At 40.1% G+C, this 23,977-nt stretch overlaps 1 protein-coding gene across 4 annotated transcripts in view; it reads left to right on the top strand.

Moving 5' to 3' along the window:
- TRPS1 (transcriptional repressor GATA binding 1) overlaps positions 1-18,379 on the top strand; it is a 233,423-nt gene extending 215,044 nt beyond the window's left edge. For all 4 annotated transcript variants that reach the window (XM_037048427.1, XM_037048424.1, XM_037048425.1 and 1 more), the window contains 2 exons: positions 8,691-8,813; positions 11,798-18,379. In XM_037048427.1, the coding sequence (XP_036904322.1) occupies positions 8,691-8,813; positions 11,798-12,859 (1,185 nt within the window). In that variant the 3' untranslated portion in view covers positions 12,860-18,379. The remainder of the gene's footprint in view (positions 1-8,690; positions 8,814-11,797) is intronic.
- Positions 18,380-23,977: the final 5,598 nt, after the last annotated feature.

Below are 23,977 nucleotides of genomic sequence, written 5' to 3'. Positions count from 1 at the left end.
AGAGCTGTGGCTTTGGAGCAAGAGAGGCCTGGGTTTATATTTTAGCCCTACTGTGTAGCAATTACAGTTTTCGGAGCCTCAGTTTTTTTTTTCATTTGTAAAGTGGAGGGAATAATAAGAATAACACCTGTCTCAGGATCATTTTGAAAATATCTGATAATGTGACTAAGCTTACAGTATATAATTCTACATATAATAAGTACTTGATAAAATATTCAATGTATGTTGGTGGTTATAAAAGAGGGACAAAAAGGAGTCAAACAAGAAAATTGTACCAGACAATTGATTCAAAAATGGCTTTTGGAACACAGTCCTGTGTTTTTGCCTAGACTTAGCAACTGGGATGTGCCCTGGCTGGTATGGCTCAGTGGATTGAGCACTGGCCTGCAAACCAAAGGGTCACAGGTTCAGTTCCCACTCAAAGCACATGCCTGGGTTGTGGGCCAGGTCCCCAGTAGGGGATGCACAATAGGCAACCACACATTAATGTTTCTCTCACTCTCTTTCTCCTTCCTTTCCCCTCTCTCTAAAAATAAATAAATAAAACCTTTAAAGAAGAAGAAACAAGGATGTATTTTTTGATACAGCGTAAGTCAAAGAAGCATTTTCAGTCTTTTATCTCATCAACAGAAGTGGGACAATAATCATACCTAATCATTCACTTTAAATCTGCACTGTCAGGGCTTCCTGGGTGAGGGGTTTTTATCTTTGGGAGCCACGGACACTTGGATCCATCCATACAGAATCTTTGGACTCATTTTGTGAAGGACATTCTCTTGAATAGCCTGAAATTCTTTGAAAAATATTTTACAGAATTTTTTTTCTGAGCATCATAACTTTTATCAAAAGGTGTTATGACTTCCAAGAATGTTAGAAACCATTGAGAAATCATCATTGTGTAAATGCCTTGAGGATGGAAACATTTCATAGATCAGATATTATCTGTTAGCTAATATGAAAAGAATTACTGATTATTATTTGGTATTTTCTGTTTCTTTCAAAATAACCATCATCATTATTACCTATTCTAAAGGCAATGCTTTACCAGAAAAATGTATTTGCCTCTTTAATTAAGTGTTTAGAAGCTAATCCCTTTGCACTTCAGGCTGTTTTTTAGAACAAGTCTCTAGATTTTTATTTTTCATACTGTGAAGAATCCCCATGATAAATGTTTACTAAATGCACTGTTTAAATAAAATGTGCAGTAAATTTATTAGAACAGAATCAACTCTTGTATTCCTATGCTGAAGCTTAATTAAGAGGAACTAAAACTGTTGAACTGTGCTTCCAGAAAGCTCTTTTCTTTCCTTCTCAGTGTCTGACTTTGGCCCTGGCATAAAAGAATGACCCTGTAGAGAAGCCGTCCAACCATTGTTGTAGCTGAAGGTGAAAATGGATCCTTGGTAGCAGAAATGAAGCAGTGAGAGACTTGCGTGGTTCTGTTGACCATGATGACTTTCACATGGAACGAGAAAAGGACAGTGTGGACACAAATGTTCAGCCATTGTTTTGGCTGTCCAATTACGTTTTGCTGTAAAGGCAGAAACTTAGTACAGAAACAGTGTGCGTTAGAACTCCAAAGATCTGGGTTTTTCTAGTCCTGGTCTGTTATGGAGTTTTGGTATTGACATTGTATGTCTGGTGTGCTTGTTACCAAGTACATGGGGTAAGTCAAAGGAATGGGCATGTGACTCTTTAGACCTGCAACGGGTTCTTTATCTTTGTGATTAATGTGTCAGTTCTTCACATTTGAAGATCCCACATGACTCATTTAAAGGGTGGAAAACACATTGCTACATATTGATTTACTGGGATCCCACTCCGAGAACCACCACCAATTGCATCTCAGAAAAAAATGGAGCTAATAACGTGTATAGCGTGCTAACATTTCCTGATGGATTGGGAAACTCTTGTGCGGTGACGCATCAGTGGAATAAGTCTTAGGCACGTTTGTACCTAGGTACAGTGTATGATTGCTAGAGCGTGTATTGCCTCACGTCCTGGAACAGATGCCGTCCCATTGCTCCTAGCCAGGGATGTCAGGTTTGTGTACACTGGTCTCCATTATCATCGCTGCTGTGTTGAGGAAGTGAATTTAATAATCAGGGTAAACAGGTTTTGTTTCCAAACTCTGAGATAGGTGATTATAAGATGGGTGCTTGGCTGAACCTTGTAGAGTCTCTTCAGTCATCTGGCAAGAAATCTGAGGGCAGAGAGGGCTGCGTTAAGGCAGGCGGAGACTTGCCGCACAGCCTATCTCAGCCGATTCTTCACGATTTTATTTAGGACAAAGCCAGCCAAGATATTGGTAACGATGGCTTTCTGCAACAGAGCTTCTCACCCCCTCTTGCTAAACTATTGGCCAGACTGTGCTTCTGGTAGAATTCTGACTGTTAATGTAAAGGTGTTCATTGCAAGCCACCATGTATCTTTTAAGTGTGTGTAGTGCTGCTTTCTGTATATTCTTTAGGGTCTAGTGATGTGAAATATATATTAGGGGAACTGGGGGGGATAGGGCCTTCTATGTTTCTTAGTGGTGAATAGTAGTGCTAACAACTAAAATAACATTCATCATTCATTCAACAGTTTTGAGATGGGTACTACGTACATGACAGTAATCCACACATTATCTAACTCATAGAGACTGTTCCAGTAATTAACAGCGTTGGTGATCTTGATAGGACGTGAGTACTGATGGGACTAAGCAAGTGTCAACTTGTTTCCAAAATAATTAGACTATTACTTCTACTTCTAGAGGAACACAGAGAATAAGCCCTTCGCTTATTAGGTAAAACGTTCAGCTGTTAAGTGAGGTGTATGCACGGGAGATATTTCAGTTTCTTCAGAAAAAGTTCCGTATCATTTACATGAGTTAAACCGTCAGTCTTCGTGAACAGTCTCAGTTTGTGTCATGTTAACTTCACACTTGGGGTGTTTCTAGCTGATTCCGCTGGAAACTCAGAGAGAACAGACCTTGTCTCCCAGGTGCCTCGCCGTAACCTCAGCCTCCATTGCAGTGCCAGGTCCATGGCGGATGTTTGGTGACCGTTCCCAGAACTGGACTGTGAACTACAGCCACCACTGAAATTTTATGACTGCAGAATTATTCCTGAAGGTTCTGTCACAGGCATCTGTGGGTTGCCATAAAATGGAGTTCATTCACAAAGGACTCTTGATAGAACCCAATAAACACAAAAGTTATCTAAAGAGTTAAAATATTTGACGTCCCTCCAGGTTAACAGCACGTTTATCAAATTTCAGATCCGTTCGATTTAAAATGGCTATGATATAAAACCATTAAAAATGTGAGTAAATAATCTGCCTAGCAAGGCTTATTATGTGATTACATGGTTTCAGTATGGTTCTTACTCTTAGAAAATTATTTTGAAGGATCATTTCTGCACTAGTTCCTTCACCAATGGAGACTTTTAGTATCTTGGAGATGAATATTTGTGTCTCTGAATGTTAAGCTGCTTGAATGAATAATTCAATCAAATTTGCTGTTTTATTAATCAAATGAAATTAGCTCTTTGTTAATAATGAAATTTGAAAACCTTAAAATGTTTGTTTCCGACTGATCTTCAAGTAATAAAATAAGCAATAAAAAACAACTGAACCAATTTAAAACATTAAAAAATTTTTCTTTTTCTGCTGAAGTCACATCTGGGACTACCTGCACATGTGTCAAGGCTCAACCGAGAGTGATACAAGAATGACGAATTTAAGCCCTGGCTGGTGTAGCTCAGTGGATTGAGTGCGGGCCTGTGAACCACACAATCGCGGTTCGATTCCCAGTCAGGGCACGTGCCTGGGTTGCAGGCCAATTCCCAGCAGGGGACTCATGAGAGGCAACTATACATTGATATTTCTCTCCTTCTCTCCTTCCCTTCCCCTCTAAAGATAAATAAATAAAATAAAATAAACTTTAGAAAAGAATGACTAATTTAAGTCCCCAATAAGAAAAACTTAAATCAGAACCTTTGAGAAAAGTCTAACACAATGGTGATACCGTATGGTGGTTAGCACTGTACCTGAAGACTAAAGTCTTTTTTTTAAAGCTAATTAGTTCGTGATTATACTTCTTGGTGCAGTCCACAGCAGGGGAACAAGAATTATGTTAGATTTAAAGTGCATTTATGTTAAAAGATGGGTGCGTCTATTATTTTCTATTTCAAATCCTGGCATGGACGATCGTCCAGGTTCATCACCTAAATTGCCGTTGTAAAAATCAGTGTTGTGGTTATAATACATTTGGGAGGTAGAAGGGGAACAAGTGATCTGAAGACGTCTCTCTAATGTTACTGAAAAGCTCTTGCCAGGCCAATCACTTGCTGGCCTCCAAATATTTTGCCATTCATTGCACCCCCCAACCCAACTCTCCTTCCTTCTCACACAGGAAATCACCAGCCAACAGAACTACCACGGGGGCAACACAAAGGTGACCTAGGAGTTACTAGGCAAACTGTTAAAACTTACAGTTAAAAAAAAAAAGAACAAAACAGCTCCTTAAATGGTTGGTTCTGGAATTTTCTCTGTAGAAGTTTTCACTTGAGGGACCTTCCATAGATTTGGGTTTGCGGCTGACCTTCCTTCACTCTCACCTCCTTGGCCCCCACTTAGAGGCAGAAGGTACACTTAGAGAAGGCCGGAGGCAGAGGATGCTGCCTGCCTGGTGCTGGGCATCTGTGAAAGTGCAGCTTCCCTCCTCCTTGAGGGGGGGGAACAATCAGAACCGTGCCGAGTGTGCCTTTCGGGTGTGCCATGGCTTCTTATTCCTATCACCTCCTCTCCCAGGAGTGTTTCTACCCATAGGATGTGATTCACCTCCCACACAAGGTAATGGATTTACCAAATACTAGTAACTCTTGAAAATAGCTTGGGGGAAAAGGGAATCCAACGTGATAGTATTTAAACATACGCACACACAGACAAAACCATCAGCAGCGTGCGACTGTGAGCGTGTTTGTAACGGAGACGCAGAGCTCCGTCCTGCCAGACCTTGTGTCCTCAGGACCCAGCAAGTACGCGGCTGCAGCTGTTTCTCAAAAATGAGTGCGGGGCGGAGTATCGGAAAATTAATTCTCTTGATTTTATTTTCTTTTTGTATCATATTTGTTCCATTACCATCAATCCCCCCTCTCATATCCTCTGACACCTCTACCCACCCCCGCTGTCACCAAGTTGTTGTCCGTTGAGTTACTTGTCTTTTTCTCATTGTTTCTTTTTCTTTTTCTTTTTTGCTCGATTCCTCTTGATTTTATTTTCTACCTTACTAGCCATCTCTGCCCAAGTGGAGATAAATTTGTTGATCCAAAGAAGAGCCATTTATAAAGGGTGTTTTTTTAATCTTTTTTTTCCCCGAAAAACAGAACTGCTAATGATAAAAATAATACCTGGAGAGGTTAGGTTTAGCTGTCCCAAACAGAGCGCTATCCTGGGTACTCATTATTTAGAATATTTGATGACAGTAAGGAGACATGATTTCTGTCCTTTACAAAACATAGTGTGAAGGAGAATGATGAAAGATTTTAAAACTCCGTCACGCATGATAAACTATGACTGAAATAAGACCTTTAGTGCTTCAACAAGGCTAAGCTTGTTTTGAAAAAGTGGAGCAGGGGAAACTTCTATCCTGCCTTCCTCTGGCAACAGACTGCTTCTCTGTACTTGACTGAGCTAAGGATGTGGATAACTTCAAAAGAACTGCCGTCCTGTGTTCAGCCAGGTTGCCTTCGACACAGTGTGGCCAGGTCAGGGGTCTCATCGCCATTCATAGTGTAGAGAGACGTGGCAGGGTTCTGCGACTCTGTGGTCTCAGCTAAGGACAGTATTCACATCTCCGACCTTCTCTGCAGCTTGCAGGTCCTACCAAAGTGATACATGTGTTTAGATGGGAGGTAACTTAATTGGTGAAATATTTCTCACCTACCTCCCACTCTCCACCCCCACACAAGCACACCCCTATTGAATTCTAGGTGTGAACACCTAGACATTTCGCTCTGACTCAACTTTCCATTCTCATATTTGATAAGATTGACCCAAATGAGATGCCTTCAGTAATATCCAACTAGATGTTTTAAGCATATCTAAAATGTTTAATAAGTACATTAAGAAGATAAAACCAAACTAACAAAATATTTTTCTCTTACAAAAGAGAGACAGTTGAACCCCCTTGACAAATGGCTTAACTTACTGAGCATTTACTACATCCCTGGCCCTGTTTTAATTGCATCCGTTAGCCCACGTTAATTCAGCACCTCACACTGTAAAGGTGGAGAAATTTAAACATGGAGAGATGAACTTGCCCAAAGTTGCACCGGGCAAAAGGTAGAAACATGTTTGGAATACAAATACTCTGATTCCTAAATCTGATTATTAAGCCCCATGCCACGCTGACTCTGAGAAGGTGAATCCGGAATACTCCTGGTGTATTTAAAGTAAGATATGGTTTACCTAAAATATACCAGCCTTGATTGGCACAGAAGTGCTCCTTGAAGCAACTTGTGCCAGTGGAAACCAGGGCTGTAATTTCAGGATTTTCCCTCTAATGAAGGACATTTTCTTTGCAAGAGAATTAAGCACAAAATTGGGCAAGGATTGAAACACTCTGAAACCAGGCTCACACCCACTTTGGCAAGCTGTGTCAAGCACCCAGGGCCGAAGGAAAGAAAAGCAAGCTGGAGTGAATGGTTGGTTACACATTCAAATTGGAGCCTCCACCACCTCTGTGGGTTAGTTTCCAAATGGACATCTACATCGCCTGTCTGTGAATCAAGTTGGTGTTTATTTGCCAAACGTGTTACTTAGATCTAGGAAAAAGACAGCATAGCCCCAGGGAAATTTCGCAATTATAACCTAACTAGGCTCCCCAGCTTACTTCGGATAAAGGGGCCCCAGAGTGTTTGATAAACACAACCTCTAATCATTCACTGATTTTCAAGCAGCAGCAGTCTCTGCTTTTACAGTAGGGACTAGTGGACTGACATCCGGTGTTTGCCGTTGCTCTTACTGAGATGTAGAAACTTGCACTGAATTCCTGGTCCCAACTTCTTAGGGGGAAGCGGGGGGCCAGGAGGTGGGGGGAATCCAGAGATTATCTCCTGGAAAAATCTAGCTTTTATTGCATCACCTAAAGTAGCACAACCTGCTACGCTAATGAAATCGTGTTCTTGGTTGAAAAGGGCAATTGTTAGCCCGACTCTGTGCTCACTAAAAACATTCCCCAATCTTGTTAAATTATTGCTCTCATTTCAGATTTTTATGGCTGTGCAGCTTACCAGCCCTCATTTCTTTACGTTTCATTCATTTTCCTTGTATCGATGATTAATGGAGGATGTCGAATGTTAGAGTGAGCAGGCATCAGCAATTGCAAGATCATAATTAGTTTAGCTGACGAGGGCCTCTGATAGCACTTGCATCTGGATGGAAAAATTACCCTATAGGGAACTGGCTGCTCACCAGGTCTTTTTAGTGATACATTGTGAAACACCCGATGAATCAAATGCCCTTTCAATGCCAAGAAAGTGTTCCAGTCTTGAAGCCAAAATTATGTCTGCAGAAAGCTTTCCATTTGAAATGTATCAGAGTACAATTATAACCATTGTATTTTCTTGGCATGGACGCGAGTTAAATAAATGGCCTAAATTTTATGAATCCCTGAAATTTTGACTTACAGTGCTCTTAATTTTAAATTTATAATAAAATTGGGTTGCAGCGAGACTTTTTTCCATCTTCTTATCTACCATGCATATTTGATCATTAAAGGCTCTGCTTCCTAGAGAAAGGAGGGCCAAATTGTAATTCAGGCTGTCTCTTCTTGCAGCAAGAGAATTCCATTTCCTGCCTGTTAGCATTTGCGCCCACAAAGACAGCCTGACTTTTGTTTCACTCAGAAGTTTAATGGAATCATTACTTGATACCGACAGTGGAACAATCAATACTAATTACCCACTTTTAAATATTCTTAGATTATTTTTTGAATCTGGAGATTATAAAAGTCAACCCCCGTAATGTCAATTTGCGTTGGGAAATGCTCGTGATTTCCAAGTCTGAGTTAAATAAAATCACTCGGTAGCTCTTGACGGGACTGTGTCATCTGGCTTAAGCAGGTACCTCAGAAGGCTTCTCGTTAGTCACACTGTACTCCACGTTGCCCTGAAGTTTCTGCTGGTTCTCTCGGCTTCTCGGGAAATAGACGGTGTACATGAAGGACATAGAAAAAGACAAAGACACAAGTCGGGTATAATTTTAAATGGTTTACGTGGTGCATTTATTCCAAGCTTGACCCGATTTTAAAGCTCAGGGGACATTGTGCTCCTCCTTTTCCAAAGTGTATGAAACATATTGCCATGTGCTCTGTTTGGACTTTTGTTTTGACACTTTTAAAAGGTATACTTTAAGATTCAGCATCTAGGAGCCATCATTAATGGCACAAAACCCAAAGTTCAAAAAGTTAAAGCTGTTTCTGTGAAAAGCCTTTGGTGTTGCCCACACCTCATCCATCACTGTAGGGTTAATTATAATGAAAATCAGCGGTGCCTATTAAACACAATTGAACCTGACCTCATTATGGGCAGTGTGGTTTTATACTGTCATCGTTGCTAGTCTAAAGACAAAACTCCTGGGTTGATTTGGTCTAACTCCAGTGATCATGTGACTCACCTCTGACCTTGTATTTTTTTCCGTTTCAGAGGCGTAGAGGCTCCGGTGTTTTCTGTGCCAATTGCTTGACCACAAAGACCTCTCTCTGGCGAAAGAATGCAAATGGCGGATATGTATGCAACGCGTGTGGCCTCTACCAGAAGCTTCACTCGGTAAGGACTTGGTAGATACAGTGTCAGGGAAAGCTTTGTAAAGCAGCCCCGTCTGCAGAGTGCGGAGGACCATTCGCGCGCTTGCAGTGCCTGCCCCCGCAGTTCAGTGCAGTCGCTTTGAGTGCACATGTGATTTATGGTGAAATGGCCTTAGATGGTAGGGGCAGATACATTTGGGATCGTTAGCGATGCATTATGCTCCTTTTGGTATAAAAGAGAAAAATGATTGATTTCTGGGAATTCCACATAACAGTTGAATGGTTATCGAAATTTGGTGAAGCTAGTATAGATAGAAGACATCCTTCTTAAAAGTGCAAAAATGCAGAAGTTATTTTGTTTTATTTTTAAAGGGGACTCTCCCGTGTCCAGTGTAAACGACAGAGCAAGGAGAGAATGCTTATTTTCCAGTTTACTTTTGAATTTGCAAGTGTGATCTGGATGCTTCGGGGTTGGGAGGTCCGGCCCATTGAGAAGAGGGTTCTGAACTAGCCCCTGAAAGTGCCGGCGGATTGCTGCAGCACGTGCGGTGCGTGTTCAGGACCGGTATCCCAGGGCCTGGGTAGCACCATCAGAGTAGAGGGCAAGGAGCTCCTGGGTTTTAAGAGCTCTAGCTGGCTTCTTTCTGTGCCTACTGGAGTGCTTCCAGTAACTTCTGCCCACAGCTTAGTTAGAACCCTCTAATAAATTTTAAACTTACGAATTCTCTCACCTGTACATGCTTTTGACTTCCTGACAATTTTTTTCTTTTAGTTTAGAAAAGTTATCTGCTGACAAGAGCTGCCTTTAAAAATAGGGATACTGTTATTTAGTAAACAGAAGTCTGTTTCCCTCTGCCTTTTTCATCTTGTTTGGCATTTTACCTTAGCTTTTAGCACAGCCAATGAATAGCTTACCGCTACCCCTGGGAATATAATTTTAGACAAAATGTCCTCGTAAATGGACCATTGGAAGCACTCTTTAAAAAATGGCTGTGCCAACAATACTAATTAGTGCTAAACTGTTAAAATCTTAGTTATTAGCATGTAGCTAAGAAAAAGATTTTTCCCACCATCACGCCACCTTACTGTTTTAACCTTCATCATTCAGGCTCAGGAATAAGCTTCCATTTAATGAGTACCGACATTAATGATTTTAATTGAACTCTGGCCAATCATAGGCAAGGAATTAATTAAGCTACTGCCTTCCAGCTTATGATAATTTAACAACTGTGATATAAACTAAGCTCTTCTTTTCACAATTATTTTAGGATTCATCTCTCCAGGAAGGAGATGTTTTCAGTTTTGTTTTTTGAAGCCATGAATTTAAATACATAAAGGTTATGCTCACATGTTATGCCACAAAGTTGTGAAAGTTTTAAAAAGGTATTACTGCTAATGTACTGCTATGTTGTATTTTTGTAATGCAAATGTGAGCTCTTTATGTGCCTGAATGTTCTGAGCAAAAATGAATGAACATGTCATATCCAGACAGATGTCTTATTTTTATTGTTAAACCAATACTTGAATTGTCAGTAACAAGTGCATTATCTTTCTTTCCTTCAAAATACCTTCACAACACTAGAAACATTCCATAAAGGATTTATATTTATGTTTCATTTAATATGTAAAAGGTACTCTTGTATTAAGCTGCATCTTTTCTGGGAATAATTCACAAATCATACATTGTATAGATTCATATTTTATGTTCAGAAATTAGTTCCCGATTTCAGTAAGCCTTTGGAAAAATCAAATTTAGCATATTAAAGGTTGCTCTAAATTTTTAATCTGTAAATATGCATTCATTTATTCAACTTATTCTTTTGATTTTATGAATCGATGTTATATCTCTTGCTATAAGTTTTTATTATAGCCTTATCTATGAATTTTAGTCATAAAATGTAAACACCTGTTGGATATATATACCAGTACCAAGCATATAATGCTTAAGCCAATGAAATTGCTAAGCTGGGTAAAAGTCAGCATTCAATTTAAGTATAGAGTTAGAATGACAGGTCAGATATTTGAACCAAGACCACAAATCAGTGTCGATTTTCAACATAAAACAAATGCTTTAACAGTCAACAAGTGCCAGCTCCCCTACTGAATGTAAAATATTATTAAAGGGAAAGAACTAAGAGTGAGAAGTTAAAAAAAAAAACTCCCACTGATACAACTTTGCTTATCTGCTACCTTTCTTCATGATTCTGTCAGCTTGATTTTTCCATGCTCTGATATTTAATATTTTAGGTTCACGTTTGCAGTTATTTAGAAGAATATATGTATTAGTCAGCTTAGGCTGCCCTAACAAAATACCATAGCTGGGTGGTTTAAACAACAGAAATACATGGCCCACAGTTCTGGAGGTTGGGACTCAGATCAGAGGGCCAGCATCGTCGTTGGGTTCTGGGAGAGCTCTCTTGCTCCCAGAACCCGGCTTGCAGAAGGCTGCCTTGTCCCTGTGTCCTCATCCCACCTTATTTCACTGCCTAAGGCTTTCCAGATATAGTCACCTTAGGGGTTAGAAATTCAACATATGAATTTGGGGGAGGACACAACTCAGTCTGTAGCAAAGCCTCGTTTTTCCACCGTTTTTTTCCCAAAACCTGTCTCCCCCGTCATGCTGTTGACATCTTCTTGCATGACTCAGAAGTTGAGAAATATTTCAGGAAAGTCACAGTTCCTCAAGTAACTTTCTACATGGTTTTATCACTTAAATGATGCAATTCCAAAATCCATGGAGTTTGGAAAGCTGTTTTGAAGTAGATTAAAGTATTCAGTCCTCCCTGCAAAGATGGGCATGATTTAATTAGGCTAAAACAAGGGCACTTTGGTCTCTTCCTCTCTAGTCCTGCTCGGGGCAAAAGGAGGAGATTTAGCAAATCTATAACATAAAGTCTATCCTTGCTTTGAACTGAAGCATGGTTTCTATTTGTGAGGGATTGTGAATGCATTTCAATGTATTTTTAATGTTTTTCCTTTTATGTATTGTGTGTACATTCTCTGCAGACTCCCAGGCCTTTAAACATCATTAAGCAAAACAACGGTGAGCAGATTATTAGGAGAAGAACAAGAAAGCGCCTTAACCCAGAGGCACTTCAGGCTGAGCAGCTCAACAAACAGCAGAGGGGTGGCAGTGAGGAGCAAGTCAATGGGAGCCCCTTAGAGAGGAGGTCAGAAGATCATTTAACGGAAGGTCACCAGAGAGAAATTCCGCTCCCCAGCCTGAGTAAATACGAAGCCCAGGGGTCATTGACTAAAAGCCATTCTGCTCAGCAGCCCGTCCTGGTCAGCCAACCTCTGGATATTCACAAAAGGATGCAACCTTTGCACATTCAGATAAAAAGTCCTCAGGAAAGTACTGGAGACCCAGGAAATAGTTCCTCTGTATCGGAAGGGAAAGGAAGTTCTGAGAGAGGCAGTCCCATTGAAAAGTACATGAGACCTGCAAAGCACCCAAATTATTCACCACCAGGCAGCCCTATTGAAAAGTACCAGTACCCCCTTTTTGGACTCCCCTTTGTACATAATGACTTCCAGAGTGAAGCTGACTGGATGCGGTTCTGGAGTAAATATAAGCTCTCCGTTCCTGGGAATCCGCACTACTTGAGTCATGTGCCTGGCCTACCAAATCCTTGCCAAAACTATGTGCCTTATCCCACCTTCAATCTGCCTCCTCATTTTTCAGCTGTCGGATCAGACAATGACATTCCTCTAGATTTGGCGATCAAGCATTCCAGACCTGGGCCAACTGCAAACGGGGCCTCCAAGGAAAAGACAAAGGCGCCCTCAAATGTAAAAAATGAAGGTCCCTTGAATGTAGTAAAAACAGAGAAAGTTGATAGAAGTACTCAAGATGAACTTTCAACAAAATGTGTGCACTGTGGCATTGTCTTTCTGGATGAAGTGATGTATGCTTTGCATATGAGTTGCCATGGTGACAGTGGACCTTTCCAGTGCAGCATATGCCAGCATCTTTGCACGGACAAATACGACTTTACGACTCATATCCAGAGAGGCCTGCATAGGAACAATGCACAAGCGGAAAAAAATGGGAAACCTAAAGAGTAAAACCTTAGCACTTAGCACAATTAAATAGAAATAGGTTTTCTTGATGGGGATTCAATAGCTTGTAATGTCTTATGAAGACCTATTAAAAAAATACTTCATAGAGCCTGCCTTATCCAACACGAAATTCCCTTCTCTTATTATTCTTTCTTTTGATGAGTAGGTTACCGAGATTAAAAAAGTGAGACAAATGGTCAGTGAGAAAAAAAAATGGAAGATGGTAAATAGTCACGTTCTGGAACCTGGTAGGTCAAACCATCCTGATGGACGTATATGGTAGATACCATCCATAAGAAGTATCACCAGACTATACTTCTCATGTTTGTAAAGAAAGAGATCAGAGCTGTCTAGAATTTGAAAGGGTTTACATACCATGAGTCTAAAGCAGTATTGGGCCGGCCATTGGCCCATTTGTTCAAAAACCCAGAAATTGTTGCCTAAATTTAGAAATATCCTACAACCCTAGGCAGAGGAGGAGAAGTCTGATCTCCAGGGCAGTGAAAGGAAGACGGCGCCCTCTTACCTCAGCCTCCTCTCATTGACCGTGTGTCCGGGTGAGACCTAGAAATGTGAGCTGTGGTTGCACTTGGTGAGAGAGCAGCAAGGAGCGTGACGAATGGCGGCACAACGGTTTGGGCCGGCCCTGCCTGTACATACACACGCACACCCTCTCTGATATTTTTGTCCTTAGATGTCCGGATACTCCTTTCAAAAGTAGTTCCTTTGTTCCCATTTTAGGTTCATTTTGTCCAAATATATATGCATTTTTAAAACCAGTGTCCTCAGTGCTTATGTAGTGATTTTATTTTAGCCAGATATTTCTTTCTTGTCTGTGATGAACCAGTGTGGATTTGTTTTCGAAGCCTCTTCTTGGTCACTAATCTCACTTGGCACATTGTAACGAAAGGGATTCCCTCAGTTCAAGGCTAGATGGATACAAAAGTGCAAGACCATGGGCTTCATTGGTTTAGAACACATGGTATTTCTCCACCAGGTAACCTGCTGTATTTATTTATTTTCTTTCGGTTAAATAGAATTTCCAAACTTTGTGGTCAGGCAGCGTCTAAGGTTACGTCACCACAGGCTGGCGGTGTGTGAACCAATCCATCCCTTCATTAGGTTTATACAGGTTTAGTTAAGTAGCATTAAATAGGATTCTTAGAAGTATGTCTTAGTAGTACTTTTAATACTTAAGGCTTTGTAAAACTATCCATGAAGGGAAAGCTCCTCGGCATAACTGCTCAGGGAAATAGGGCTAAATAACTGAACATTAAATAATTGGTTAAAGGTGCTGTTAGTCGAGCCTCAATGCTTGCTACAAGGATGTATGTACAAGGACTGACTTTAATAATTTGCATTATATTGTCCCAACCAGTAGTTTATTTTTTGCCACGGAGATGTAGAAGATATTACAAGCTACTGGATGCACTGTCAGATTAACTTATTTCATTAAAGAAGTTGGGAGAACAAATAGGAAAAAAAACTTATTTTTCTAGTAAATATTAATGTATTACATTTCAAATAATGGTGCCTGACATATTGAATAATTATTTTCTACAGTGTACGTATGCAACAAAGATATTCCATCATGCATTAGAGTCAGTTCTGGCTCTGCCTAGCTGTTTACATTTGCAAATGTAGCAAACAAGGTAATGAAGCAACTATTTCTATTGCGGTAGATATCTTTTGTGTGTGTGTGTGTGTGTATGTGTGTGTGCATTACAATTGTAAACGGTGACACGAAACAAATGAAAGTTCTTGATGTAATGGTATGGAAAACAAGAAGGAATTGAAAATATTTTTATGCCTACTTAGGAAAAAAAGGGTAGCACTATTCATTCCAAGTACTTTTTTTTTATTTTTAAGCTCTTAACTCACATTGTTATGCTTAAAATGATAAACATATATCCTCTTTTTATTGCTTTGTCTGTGTTTCAGATGAAACATTTCAGAGATTATTTTGATGAGCGCTGCTGGGATCTGCAGCACTGATGTTTTTATTGCATTCTGTAGTCACATTAGCACTCCATTTTTTACATTAATTTGCAGTTGCTTTGTATTGTTTTGTGTTGTTTGGGGTTTTGTTTCCTTTTCACAGTGCCAGGTCTCCGGTTCTTAAAAGTGAACGGCAGGTAGAGTTCAGCCAGTTCGTGACTGTTGTAGTGAGTGAACTTAAACATGTCTTTCTGGTGTTGTGTTGTCATTTCCATTTTGCATTTTTGTGTTCATGTTAAAAAAAAAAAAGAAAGAGAGAGACACACAGACAGAGAAAGAAAGAAATCAGGACTAAGCCTTCTGCTTCAGTTTCTTTTTTTTTTTAAGGGCTCTATTCTGATCTCACCTGTTGCATGGCTCTAACTTTCACATAAACTGAAATAAAGCGGTGGAATGAGGAGCTTCGACATGCAAATCACGTGATGTAATTTATCTTTCTGAAGAATGTAATGAATGCATCTCAAATGTATAGGCAGACTTGAGAGGTCGCAGGTAAAGATTGAAACCGAGAGAGAGAGATTTCCCAAACAATAACAGTATTTCGTTTTCTTAGTAAAAAGGCTGGTAACAGAGTGTATTCTGGCGACCCTCAAGCAGCATTGTATGTGGACTGCTTAAATCAGCAAAATGCCAGAAGTTTGGTTAAAGTGGGACATATTATAGGTATGACTTTCGGGGTAAAACGACTCAATCAGCAGTTTCTTCACTGTGTCAGACACAAATAGGTTGTTCACTTTGGGCAGTTATGCCTTTTTATTTTCATGGTTTTTTTTCCCCTCAAACAGACCTGGTAGTAATGTTTAGCATTGGAAAATACATATCGCTGTTCTTGGAATATTTATGGTCAATCTACTTTCAGTAGAATATTCTTGGATAGCATTGCCATGCTAGGTCTTATTCCTTTATTATTATTTTATTTTCTCATTCATTTTTGTTGTTATACATATATTGATGGAGAAGAGGTTGGGCTTTTCTAAAAAGATGAAAATATAACACTAAAATACCCCATTTTTTGACTTGTGAGAGCCTTTGTTCCACCTTTCAAAATATATTACAAAAATGATTGTTATTTTTACTTTATTTCAGTTTAAGACATTCCTTTGTCTTAAATCGTGACTTTAAAATGAGCTGTTTAGGTACTTCATTTTTTTCCGAGGACTTTCAAGATGATTTAGGGATTTCCCCTCTTGGAAAAGGCTTCCCCCAATGGTGAAAACTATATGCCATTTAAAAACTCTAAGCCTTTTACAAGTGATTGTCTATGTTCTGAATCACCTTTGGATCAAACTCTAGACCAAGACCAGCTCGTATGTTCTCATTCTCCCTTTCCTCGCTCCTTCTCCCCTCCTCTCTCACCCATGTACCCATGACACCGTTGGGAGTAGAAGAGTCATCCAGAGCCAGCCCACCTCCCAAGGCTGTGGACCGAGAGACACTACACGGCTCTGAGCAATGAGAAAAGGATGGAGCTCTAAACATTCACTCGTGAGCTCTGTAGTTCGGGAGGGAAAGAGGATCTGCCCTTCTTTCCACGTGACACATTGAGATGTTCTTTTTAAAAAAGTCAGTTTTGAAGATAGTGACGTTTTTGTTCTAAACTGTTCTCTTTTAGTAAAGGTAGATTTTAGAAAACAAGCATGGGGATTCTTTTCTGAGATAATATTAATGAGAAGAAGAAAAAGGTGATTATCTTTAACAGCTCTTTGTGGAAGCCTGTGGTAGCACATTATAATTGCACGCGTGCACATAATCTCTTATGATCCAATGCAAATGCAGCTCCAAAAATATTAAATGTATATATATATTTTTAAATGCCTGAGGGTATACATTGTTCTTAAGAAATTGAAGAGTATCGATACTGCTATTAAAATAATTATTAGCCTCCTGCTATGTGGCTGCAAAACATCACAAGGTGACCTGTTTTGAGACCTCCAAACCGCCTGCCTGTTTAGTTAGTGAACATTAACGCAGCTCTGGAGGGGGAATGTCTGTCATTCATTGGTGGAAGCGTGGAGCAAAGAAGCTGGTGTTCAGCCTCTGGGCTGTGCGCCAGCCTTTTGCCTAAAGTTTACACGAGCCCACAGCTGCCTGTCTTTGGGTTGAGGGCCATGGCAGAAAACGCAAGACATCTTTGGTGAGCAAGTAGTTCAAAGCTTGCCCTCCTAGATCACAGGAGAAAACCAGAGGAACTGAAATGCATCCTGAATAGGCATCTTAACTATGCTAACCAAAGGTCAGTACTATTAGATGGGATTCTATCAGCAGGCAACTGTACATGAGAGGAGACTAGAAAGACATGCATCGAGACTTTGAAGGGCTGTCTTATTTTCCCAAAGAAAGACTTGGCCGAGGGCAGAAGGCATAGCTTCTTTGAAGCGCACTTCCTTTTGGTTTCCCAATTACTGTTTCGTAGACGGTGGACTCACGTGTTCCTGATAGTGGTGCAGTTGTTTAGAAAGCACCCACGGTTATTTGCGGTGATTAGGGCCTCTGGAAGATGCTAGGGCAGAATTGGGTCAAGTCAGGGAAGAAGAAAATGTGAAATTCAACATTGACTCCCACGTGGAAAACTGGACAATGTGTGCTCATGTGTTCTCTTGAAGGGAAAGGTAGAGCTGTAAGCCTCACTCCGTCCTGCACCAGGGAACACCAAAATACCTTTTCATGGAAATAACGTGTAGCCTTCATCAGAGAAAATGGTCCCTCAAGATCCCTAAGTCCCAAAACTATATTCTGATTCCCCCCCACCCCCGGGTTGTCTTTTCATTATATGACCTGCAGCAAATCACTTTTTCTTTTTGTGCCTCAGGTTCCTCACCTGTAAAATGGAAAAATATATATTAATAATAATAATATTAATAATAATAATAATGGTTATGTAGTACTTGTTTGTAAAGCACTTTGAGATCCTTGGTTGAAAGGCACCGTGGCAGTGCCAAGTATTATTATATGGCCAAGGGGCTTATTTAAACTCTCAGTTCCCGAGGGCCAGGAACAGTTGGGGTCATTTGTGTTAGGGATGAGCTGTAAATACCGTATCTAGACAGCCTATAGTGTTGGCTATGAAGACGCAAACTATCCCAAGGCTGATAAAACCATAATTCTTTAATGGCTACCAATAAGGCAAAGATCACAATCAATGCCAAATCCCTTAGGGTGGACAGATGGACAATATGGATAATTTGGGGGGTGGGATGGGAGTGGGAAACACCTCAAAATGCCAATGTAACATTAACTTTACAGCAATATTCACCAGCAGAAAATGTCTTTCATATGGAATGATTTCATGTTGCTAAGAAAAAGTTCAATTTGTAGTCCTGATTTGAATATTAGAATGTTGGCTATAATAGTTCTGTTCTTACAACACATGGAATTTTTTTTTTGTTTTATTTAATTTTGTTTCCATAGTGCATGTTCATTTCTACTCACAAACATGTTCTTGGTGTATTTCTTATGCAAACAATCTTCAGGCAGCAAAGATGTCTGTTACATCTAAACTTGAATAATAAAGTTTTACCACCAGTTACACACGATGGCGTTGGCATGGTTTATACGGATTCCCGTTCATCTGTGTGGCGGTAGGAAGTTCACACTGTTGTGACGTATAAACAGGCTCTGGTGAATTGAGATGGTGAAATCAAAGCACCATTAAAAAAAATATGACTGGCCCTGGCTGGTGTGGCTCCGTGGATTGAGCGCGGGCCTGTGAACCAAAGGATCGTGGTTCAATTCCCACTCAGGGCACGTGCCTGGGTGGCAGGCCAGTTCCCAGCAGGGGGATGCATGAGAGGCAACCATACATATATATTTCTCTCCCTCTCTCCTTCCCTTCCCCTCTAAAGATAAATAAATAAAATCTTTTAAAAAATATGACTAAAACTGAAAGCCTGGGTTCTCTCAATTGGTTTTGTTTTGCTTTGCTCACTTTTTAAAAATAAATTCAATCTCTTATTGATAGATTTTGTGTAAAAAATATGCTGGTTTCTTTAGGAAGGTCAACAATAAAAATTGTGTTTATTTCAAAAACTCAGAGTATCCAGTATTGAGTGTTGAGTATTGGGCAGGGATTGTTATGATATGTAAAAACTCCAGGTATGGAAGTTTAACCTTGGTACCGTTCAATAGCCCATGTGAATATGTTGTGAAGATCCTGACAAGTCGTTTCAAGATGTTTATATCAATGTATTGCATGCCTGGTGTGTTTGGTTAAAATGAAATTAATCAGCAGTGTTTCCTGAAGGGTGACTTTGGGAAGAAGGAGAGGCAGTAGAAAGCCATGTAGGAAAGAACCCCAGAAGACTCACCCAAATGTTTTTAACCAACAGGAAAAATGCAAAAGGCACAGGACATAACATACATGAATGACTCGTTGCTTTAGACTATCCGTTTGTAAAATTGCAAATTAATTAGTATCTACCCTCACACCATCTTCACTTCTCGTTTTTCTGTAAACCTAAATTAACAAATCCTGTCTTTATTTTTATCTAACTCTCTCTTCTCCCTTGTTTTGCAAACAGCGAAGTAAAGGCTTTGAAGGGCCTTCGTCATGGTAACAGGCTTGTTTAGAAGCCAGAGGCAACATTCTGTAGAGGAGAGCCGGTAACAATGTGGTACTTTTTTTCTTACATATAATCTGTGATTCTTGTATCAGGGACCACTTTTCAGAGAAAGTTGAATACGGTTTGTTCTCACCCAGAATCATCAGAATCCCGTGTAGGGAGAAAGATGTGATCATCAGCTATTTACTGCTGTTGGAGGGAAGAGTTGAGTGGGGACTGCCAGTCTCCAGCAGCATTTGGTGTCCTGTCGAGGGTAGAACCTCGCTCAGCAACTGTGTTGCATGAAGGAGCAGGGGAGTAGCCTGCAGTGGGTGGCGGGGGAAGCCCGTGAGTTGGGGACTTTGGGGGCTGGAGGTCTGTATAAAGGTAGCCTTCCCTTCCCCCGGCCCTCCAAACATTGCCAAGCTGACACGTGTTCTCAGATTCTCAGTTTTGGAGAACTGGACAAAGGGAGTGTTACATAGAATCTAATTTTTAATGTCAGTGTCTGCCTTTAAAAGAAATACTGCAAGCCAAACAAAACACTTGTTCAGAGTACACTTCACCCGTTGACTGTCAGAGTGTGAGCCCCCGGAGCTTGAACAATAGCGAACTCTGGTAACTGCAGGGAGGAAACGGCGAAGGGCTGAGGTTAGCTGCGGTTCCTCTGGGTTTTGCCTCGGATCCCAGGCATCTCCAGCTCTGCCAGAGAGTCCGAAAGCACTGTGGTGGCAGCACCTGCCCCATACTTTCAGAGCCAGATCTGCTTCAGACAAAAAACATTTGCACAGAGGAGAAATAAACCCAATTATTTTTACTGCAGTTCTAGTTACTTTGTCTCGCTGCTCTCCATCTTTGTAACCCCAAGAACAACTTTTCTTCTTTTGCCATGCTGGTATGAACGGAAAAACTACCGAAAACAATTAAAAGTTGCAAAAGTTAAGTATCCAGTCATGTCCAAGATGCCCTTCTATCCCCCTCCATGTCGTATTTTAGAGTGAAATAACAGAAAAGTAAACCATGCCAGTAAATGGGAAAGGAGGAGCTTTTCGTGTTGTAGTTGATGGTTTTAACGAATAAAGAACTTTTAAAAGTAGAAATAAGTAATTTTATCATAAAATGGTTTGCTAGTTTTATAATACTCTTTAGTATACTCAAGTTGTCAGTAATCTGGAAGTCACTTTTCATAAACATTGTAGTATTTATATAGAATGCATCTTATAAGGTAACAACCCATCCTTTCAACTTCCAGCTCAATAACAACAAGGAACAATGAACCAACGCTAACTTTTTTTGTTTAGGTTCACGGTAGAGACTTGGATAGCAAGGCCTATTAGAGAGAAAATGTAATAAAAAAATTTTAATTATTTCCATAAGTAGAAGATGCATTTCCAAGTTAAATCTACATCAGCATTAAACTGTAAGCAATTTCCCAGGAATATTTATGAGCAGAAGATTCACAAATACATCACAGATTTATTCTCAGAATATGCACCACCTCTTACGTGAAACCAGTGTCTCCCCTCATCCTGTTCACACATGAGTCGTTTTTTTAATGTAATGTGCAACCAACGGTATTTTATTCAAGCTTAAATTTCCTTACATGCTTGCTTTCCACACAGCGTGCTATTCCCCAAGTATCATACAAAGCTCAACTTGATATGATCATGATGGTTGGTTTCTATAATTTTACTTCTTACAATTGCCTTGATGATGATTTTCTCTAGTGAAATTATTATTGCCATGCCTTTGTTCTTGGGGATGACAGTACAAGCCTAGGCATCGAGTATTTATTCAATAAATGCCAATTGATACCAATTGGTATCCATTCAATAAACAACATCAATATCAATGGATAGGGCCCTTACTATGTACCAGGCACTATTGCAGGAATTTGGACTATCTCAGTGAAAGAAAGCAGGCCCAAACTCACGTTTATATACATAGAAGGGAGATCGACGATAAACAAGTATGTGAAGAACATTTCATGTTAGAAGATGATAAATTCTTTAGAGAAAAATAAGGGGAGTGGATGGATGTCATAATTAGTACAGTCTTCATTTAAGCCAAGACTTAAAGGAGGGAGTGGCAGAGTAAACAGCTGGTACAAAGGCCCTGAGGTGGGAGAATTGCGTGGTAAGTTCATGAAACCAAGGAGGCCGATGTGGCTGGGTGGGTAGACTGGGGGGGAGAGTATTTGGAGATTCACTCAACACCAGAATGGAAGTGGGAGGAAATCAGATCAGACATTGTAGGCCTTCTTGAGGATTGTGTCTTACTCTGTGTGAAGTGGGGAACTATTGCAGTGTTTGGAGCAGAGGAGTGTTACTTGATCTATATTTTAATGGAACCATTGTCCTCTGTTTGAAATAAATCACAGGAGGTAAGAATACAAGGGGAGAAGCAAGGAGACCAGGCTGGAAGCTAATTTACTAATCTCTACAAGAGATGAGAGGAGTAAAGAAGCAGTTAAAATTCCAGAGACCGTTTTGAAAATACAGCCAACAAGACCTGAATATAGGGTGAGGGAGAAAGAAAAGAGTCAAGAGTTATTCTAAGACTTTAGGTTTGAGCAACTGGAGGAATAGATTAAACAGATCATTTTTGGAGTGGGAAAGCAATGGAGTTAAATTTTGGACAAGTTACCTTTAAGATCCAGATAAAAAGGACAAGTAGACTCTTCTATCTGAGTTTGGAGTTGAAGTTAGATAGCCTTGGTATACAGACAGAATTTAAAATCATGATAGTAGCTGAGATAACTGAGGGAGTGTGGAATTAGAGAAGGAAATATGTCCAGTATCTGAAGCCATGGAAATGAAGAGACAGAAGCAACAGAAGCCAAGGATGGAGGGCCTGTGAGCTAGAAGGGAGACCCAGAGAGTAAGGCATCGTGAAAACAAGGGAAAATAAAATGAGGAGAGAGTGAATGATCTAGAACATGCTGCTGATAGGTCAAGCAGGACAAATACAGAGGATTGATCATTAGCTTTAATAAATGAAGGTCACCCACAGAATGGGCAATATCATTGGTGGGGCCCTGACCAAATTCAATATTCAGGTCCCCTTGTCCAAAAATTAAGAATTTCAAGATGGTGACATGAGAGCCCCAGTTGACAGTGCCTGGACAAGAGCAGTTTGCTTGGTGAGATGGGTGTGGAAGCTTTTGAAATAAACTTAAGAGAGACTAGGAAGANACAGAAGCCAAGGATGGAGGGCCTGTGAGCTAGAAGGGAGACCCAGAGAGTAAGGCATCGTGAAAACAAGGGAAAATAAAATGAGGAGAGAGTGAATGATCTAGAACATGCTGCTGATAGGTCAAGCAGGACAAATACAGAGGATTGATCATTAGCTTTAATAAATGAAGGTCACCCACAGAATGGGTAATATCATTGGTGGGGCCCTGACCAAATTCAATATTCAGGTCCCCTTGTCCAAAAATTAAGAATTTCAAGATGGTGACACAAGAGCCCCAGTTGACAGTGCCTGGACAAGAGCAGTTTGCTTGGTGAGATGGGTGTGGAAGCTTGTTGAAATAAACTTAAGAGGGACTAGGAAGAGAGGCTTGGAGAAGTAAGAATAGAAACCATCTGAGGAACTTCGCTGTCAAGGAGATCAGAATAAAGGGTTGATAACCGGCACAAGATGTTGAGTCAACAGAGCCTGTTTCTGTTCTGTTTTGTTTTAGAATGGGAGAAATAACATGTTCCTTCGCTACAGAGGATGTTTCAGTAGGGAAGGCTTTACTCATTCATTTTACAAGAGAGAGGAGAAAATAGCTGGGGTGATGTTCTTTAGTGGGTGGGTAGGTGACAGGAAATAGGATCTTATGCCCAAGTGGAGAGGGTGACTTTAAAAATGAAATGAATAGTTCACACTCATAGTCATAGTTGGCAAAGCAGACAGTGTAGACATAGATGTTGGTGCATGTGTGGATGTGATAGCTGAGTCCCCCAAAACTCTATTTTCTCGATAAAAAAAATTTGAGGCGCTACTGTTTTCCTTATTATTCCATTTAGAACTCCAAGGCCCTCTGTGGGAAACATATCTCAATGCATTTGAGTATCAGGATAAAATCAGAAAACTCACTTGACTGAAGCTGGTATTTAAATTGCCCTTTAAAAATTGCTTTTGTAAAAATCTGTGCCAACATAATTCATTCTGTTTAGTCAGTTCAAAAATATTATTTCTTATCTTTCTAAATTTTAAGAAATCTTGTTTAAACCACAGCATGCATTTTGTCATGCTAATAAGGAACACCTTAGGAAGAACAGCGTTCTTAGTTTCCCTTAACAGGGTCTTACAAATTTCTGGAGATACACCCAGTAAAATGCAGGGTTTTACCAAGTTTTCCTTGTGGTTGGTTTTTTCAGTGAATAAATTCAAGTTTGTTGAGTATTGATTCTGGACTCAGAACCATGTAAGAGCAGTACAAGTCAATGAGTTTTAAATGAGTTAAAATGTGGGGCAAACTTGATTTAACCACAAATCTACAGTTAAGTTGCTTAGTTATAAAACTTTTCTCATTTCAGAATATTTTCTGAACCTTTTGTTGTTGCCTTTCATTTCGTTATTCATTTTAACACCCTTA

The sequence above is a fragment of the Sturnira hondurensis genome, unplaced genomic scaffold (assembly GCF_014824575.4).
Source record: "Sturnira hondurensis isolate 20B ecotype Veracruz unplaced genomic scaffold, ASM1482457v3 Scaffold0006413, whole genome shotgun sequence".
Taxonomy (NCBI): Eukaryota; Metazoa; Chordata; class Mammalia; order Chiroptera; family Phyllostomidae; genus Sturnira; species Sturnira hondurensis.
Note: the sequence above shows the minus strand (reverse complement) of the source record. Positions and strands in the feature narration are given on the sequence as shown.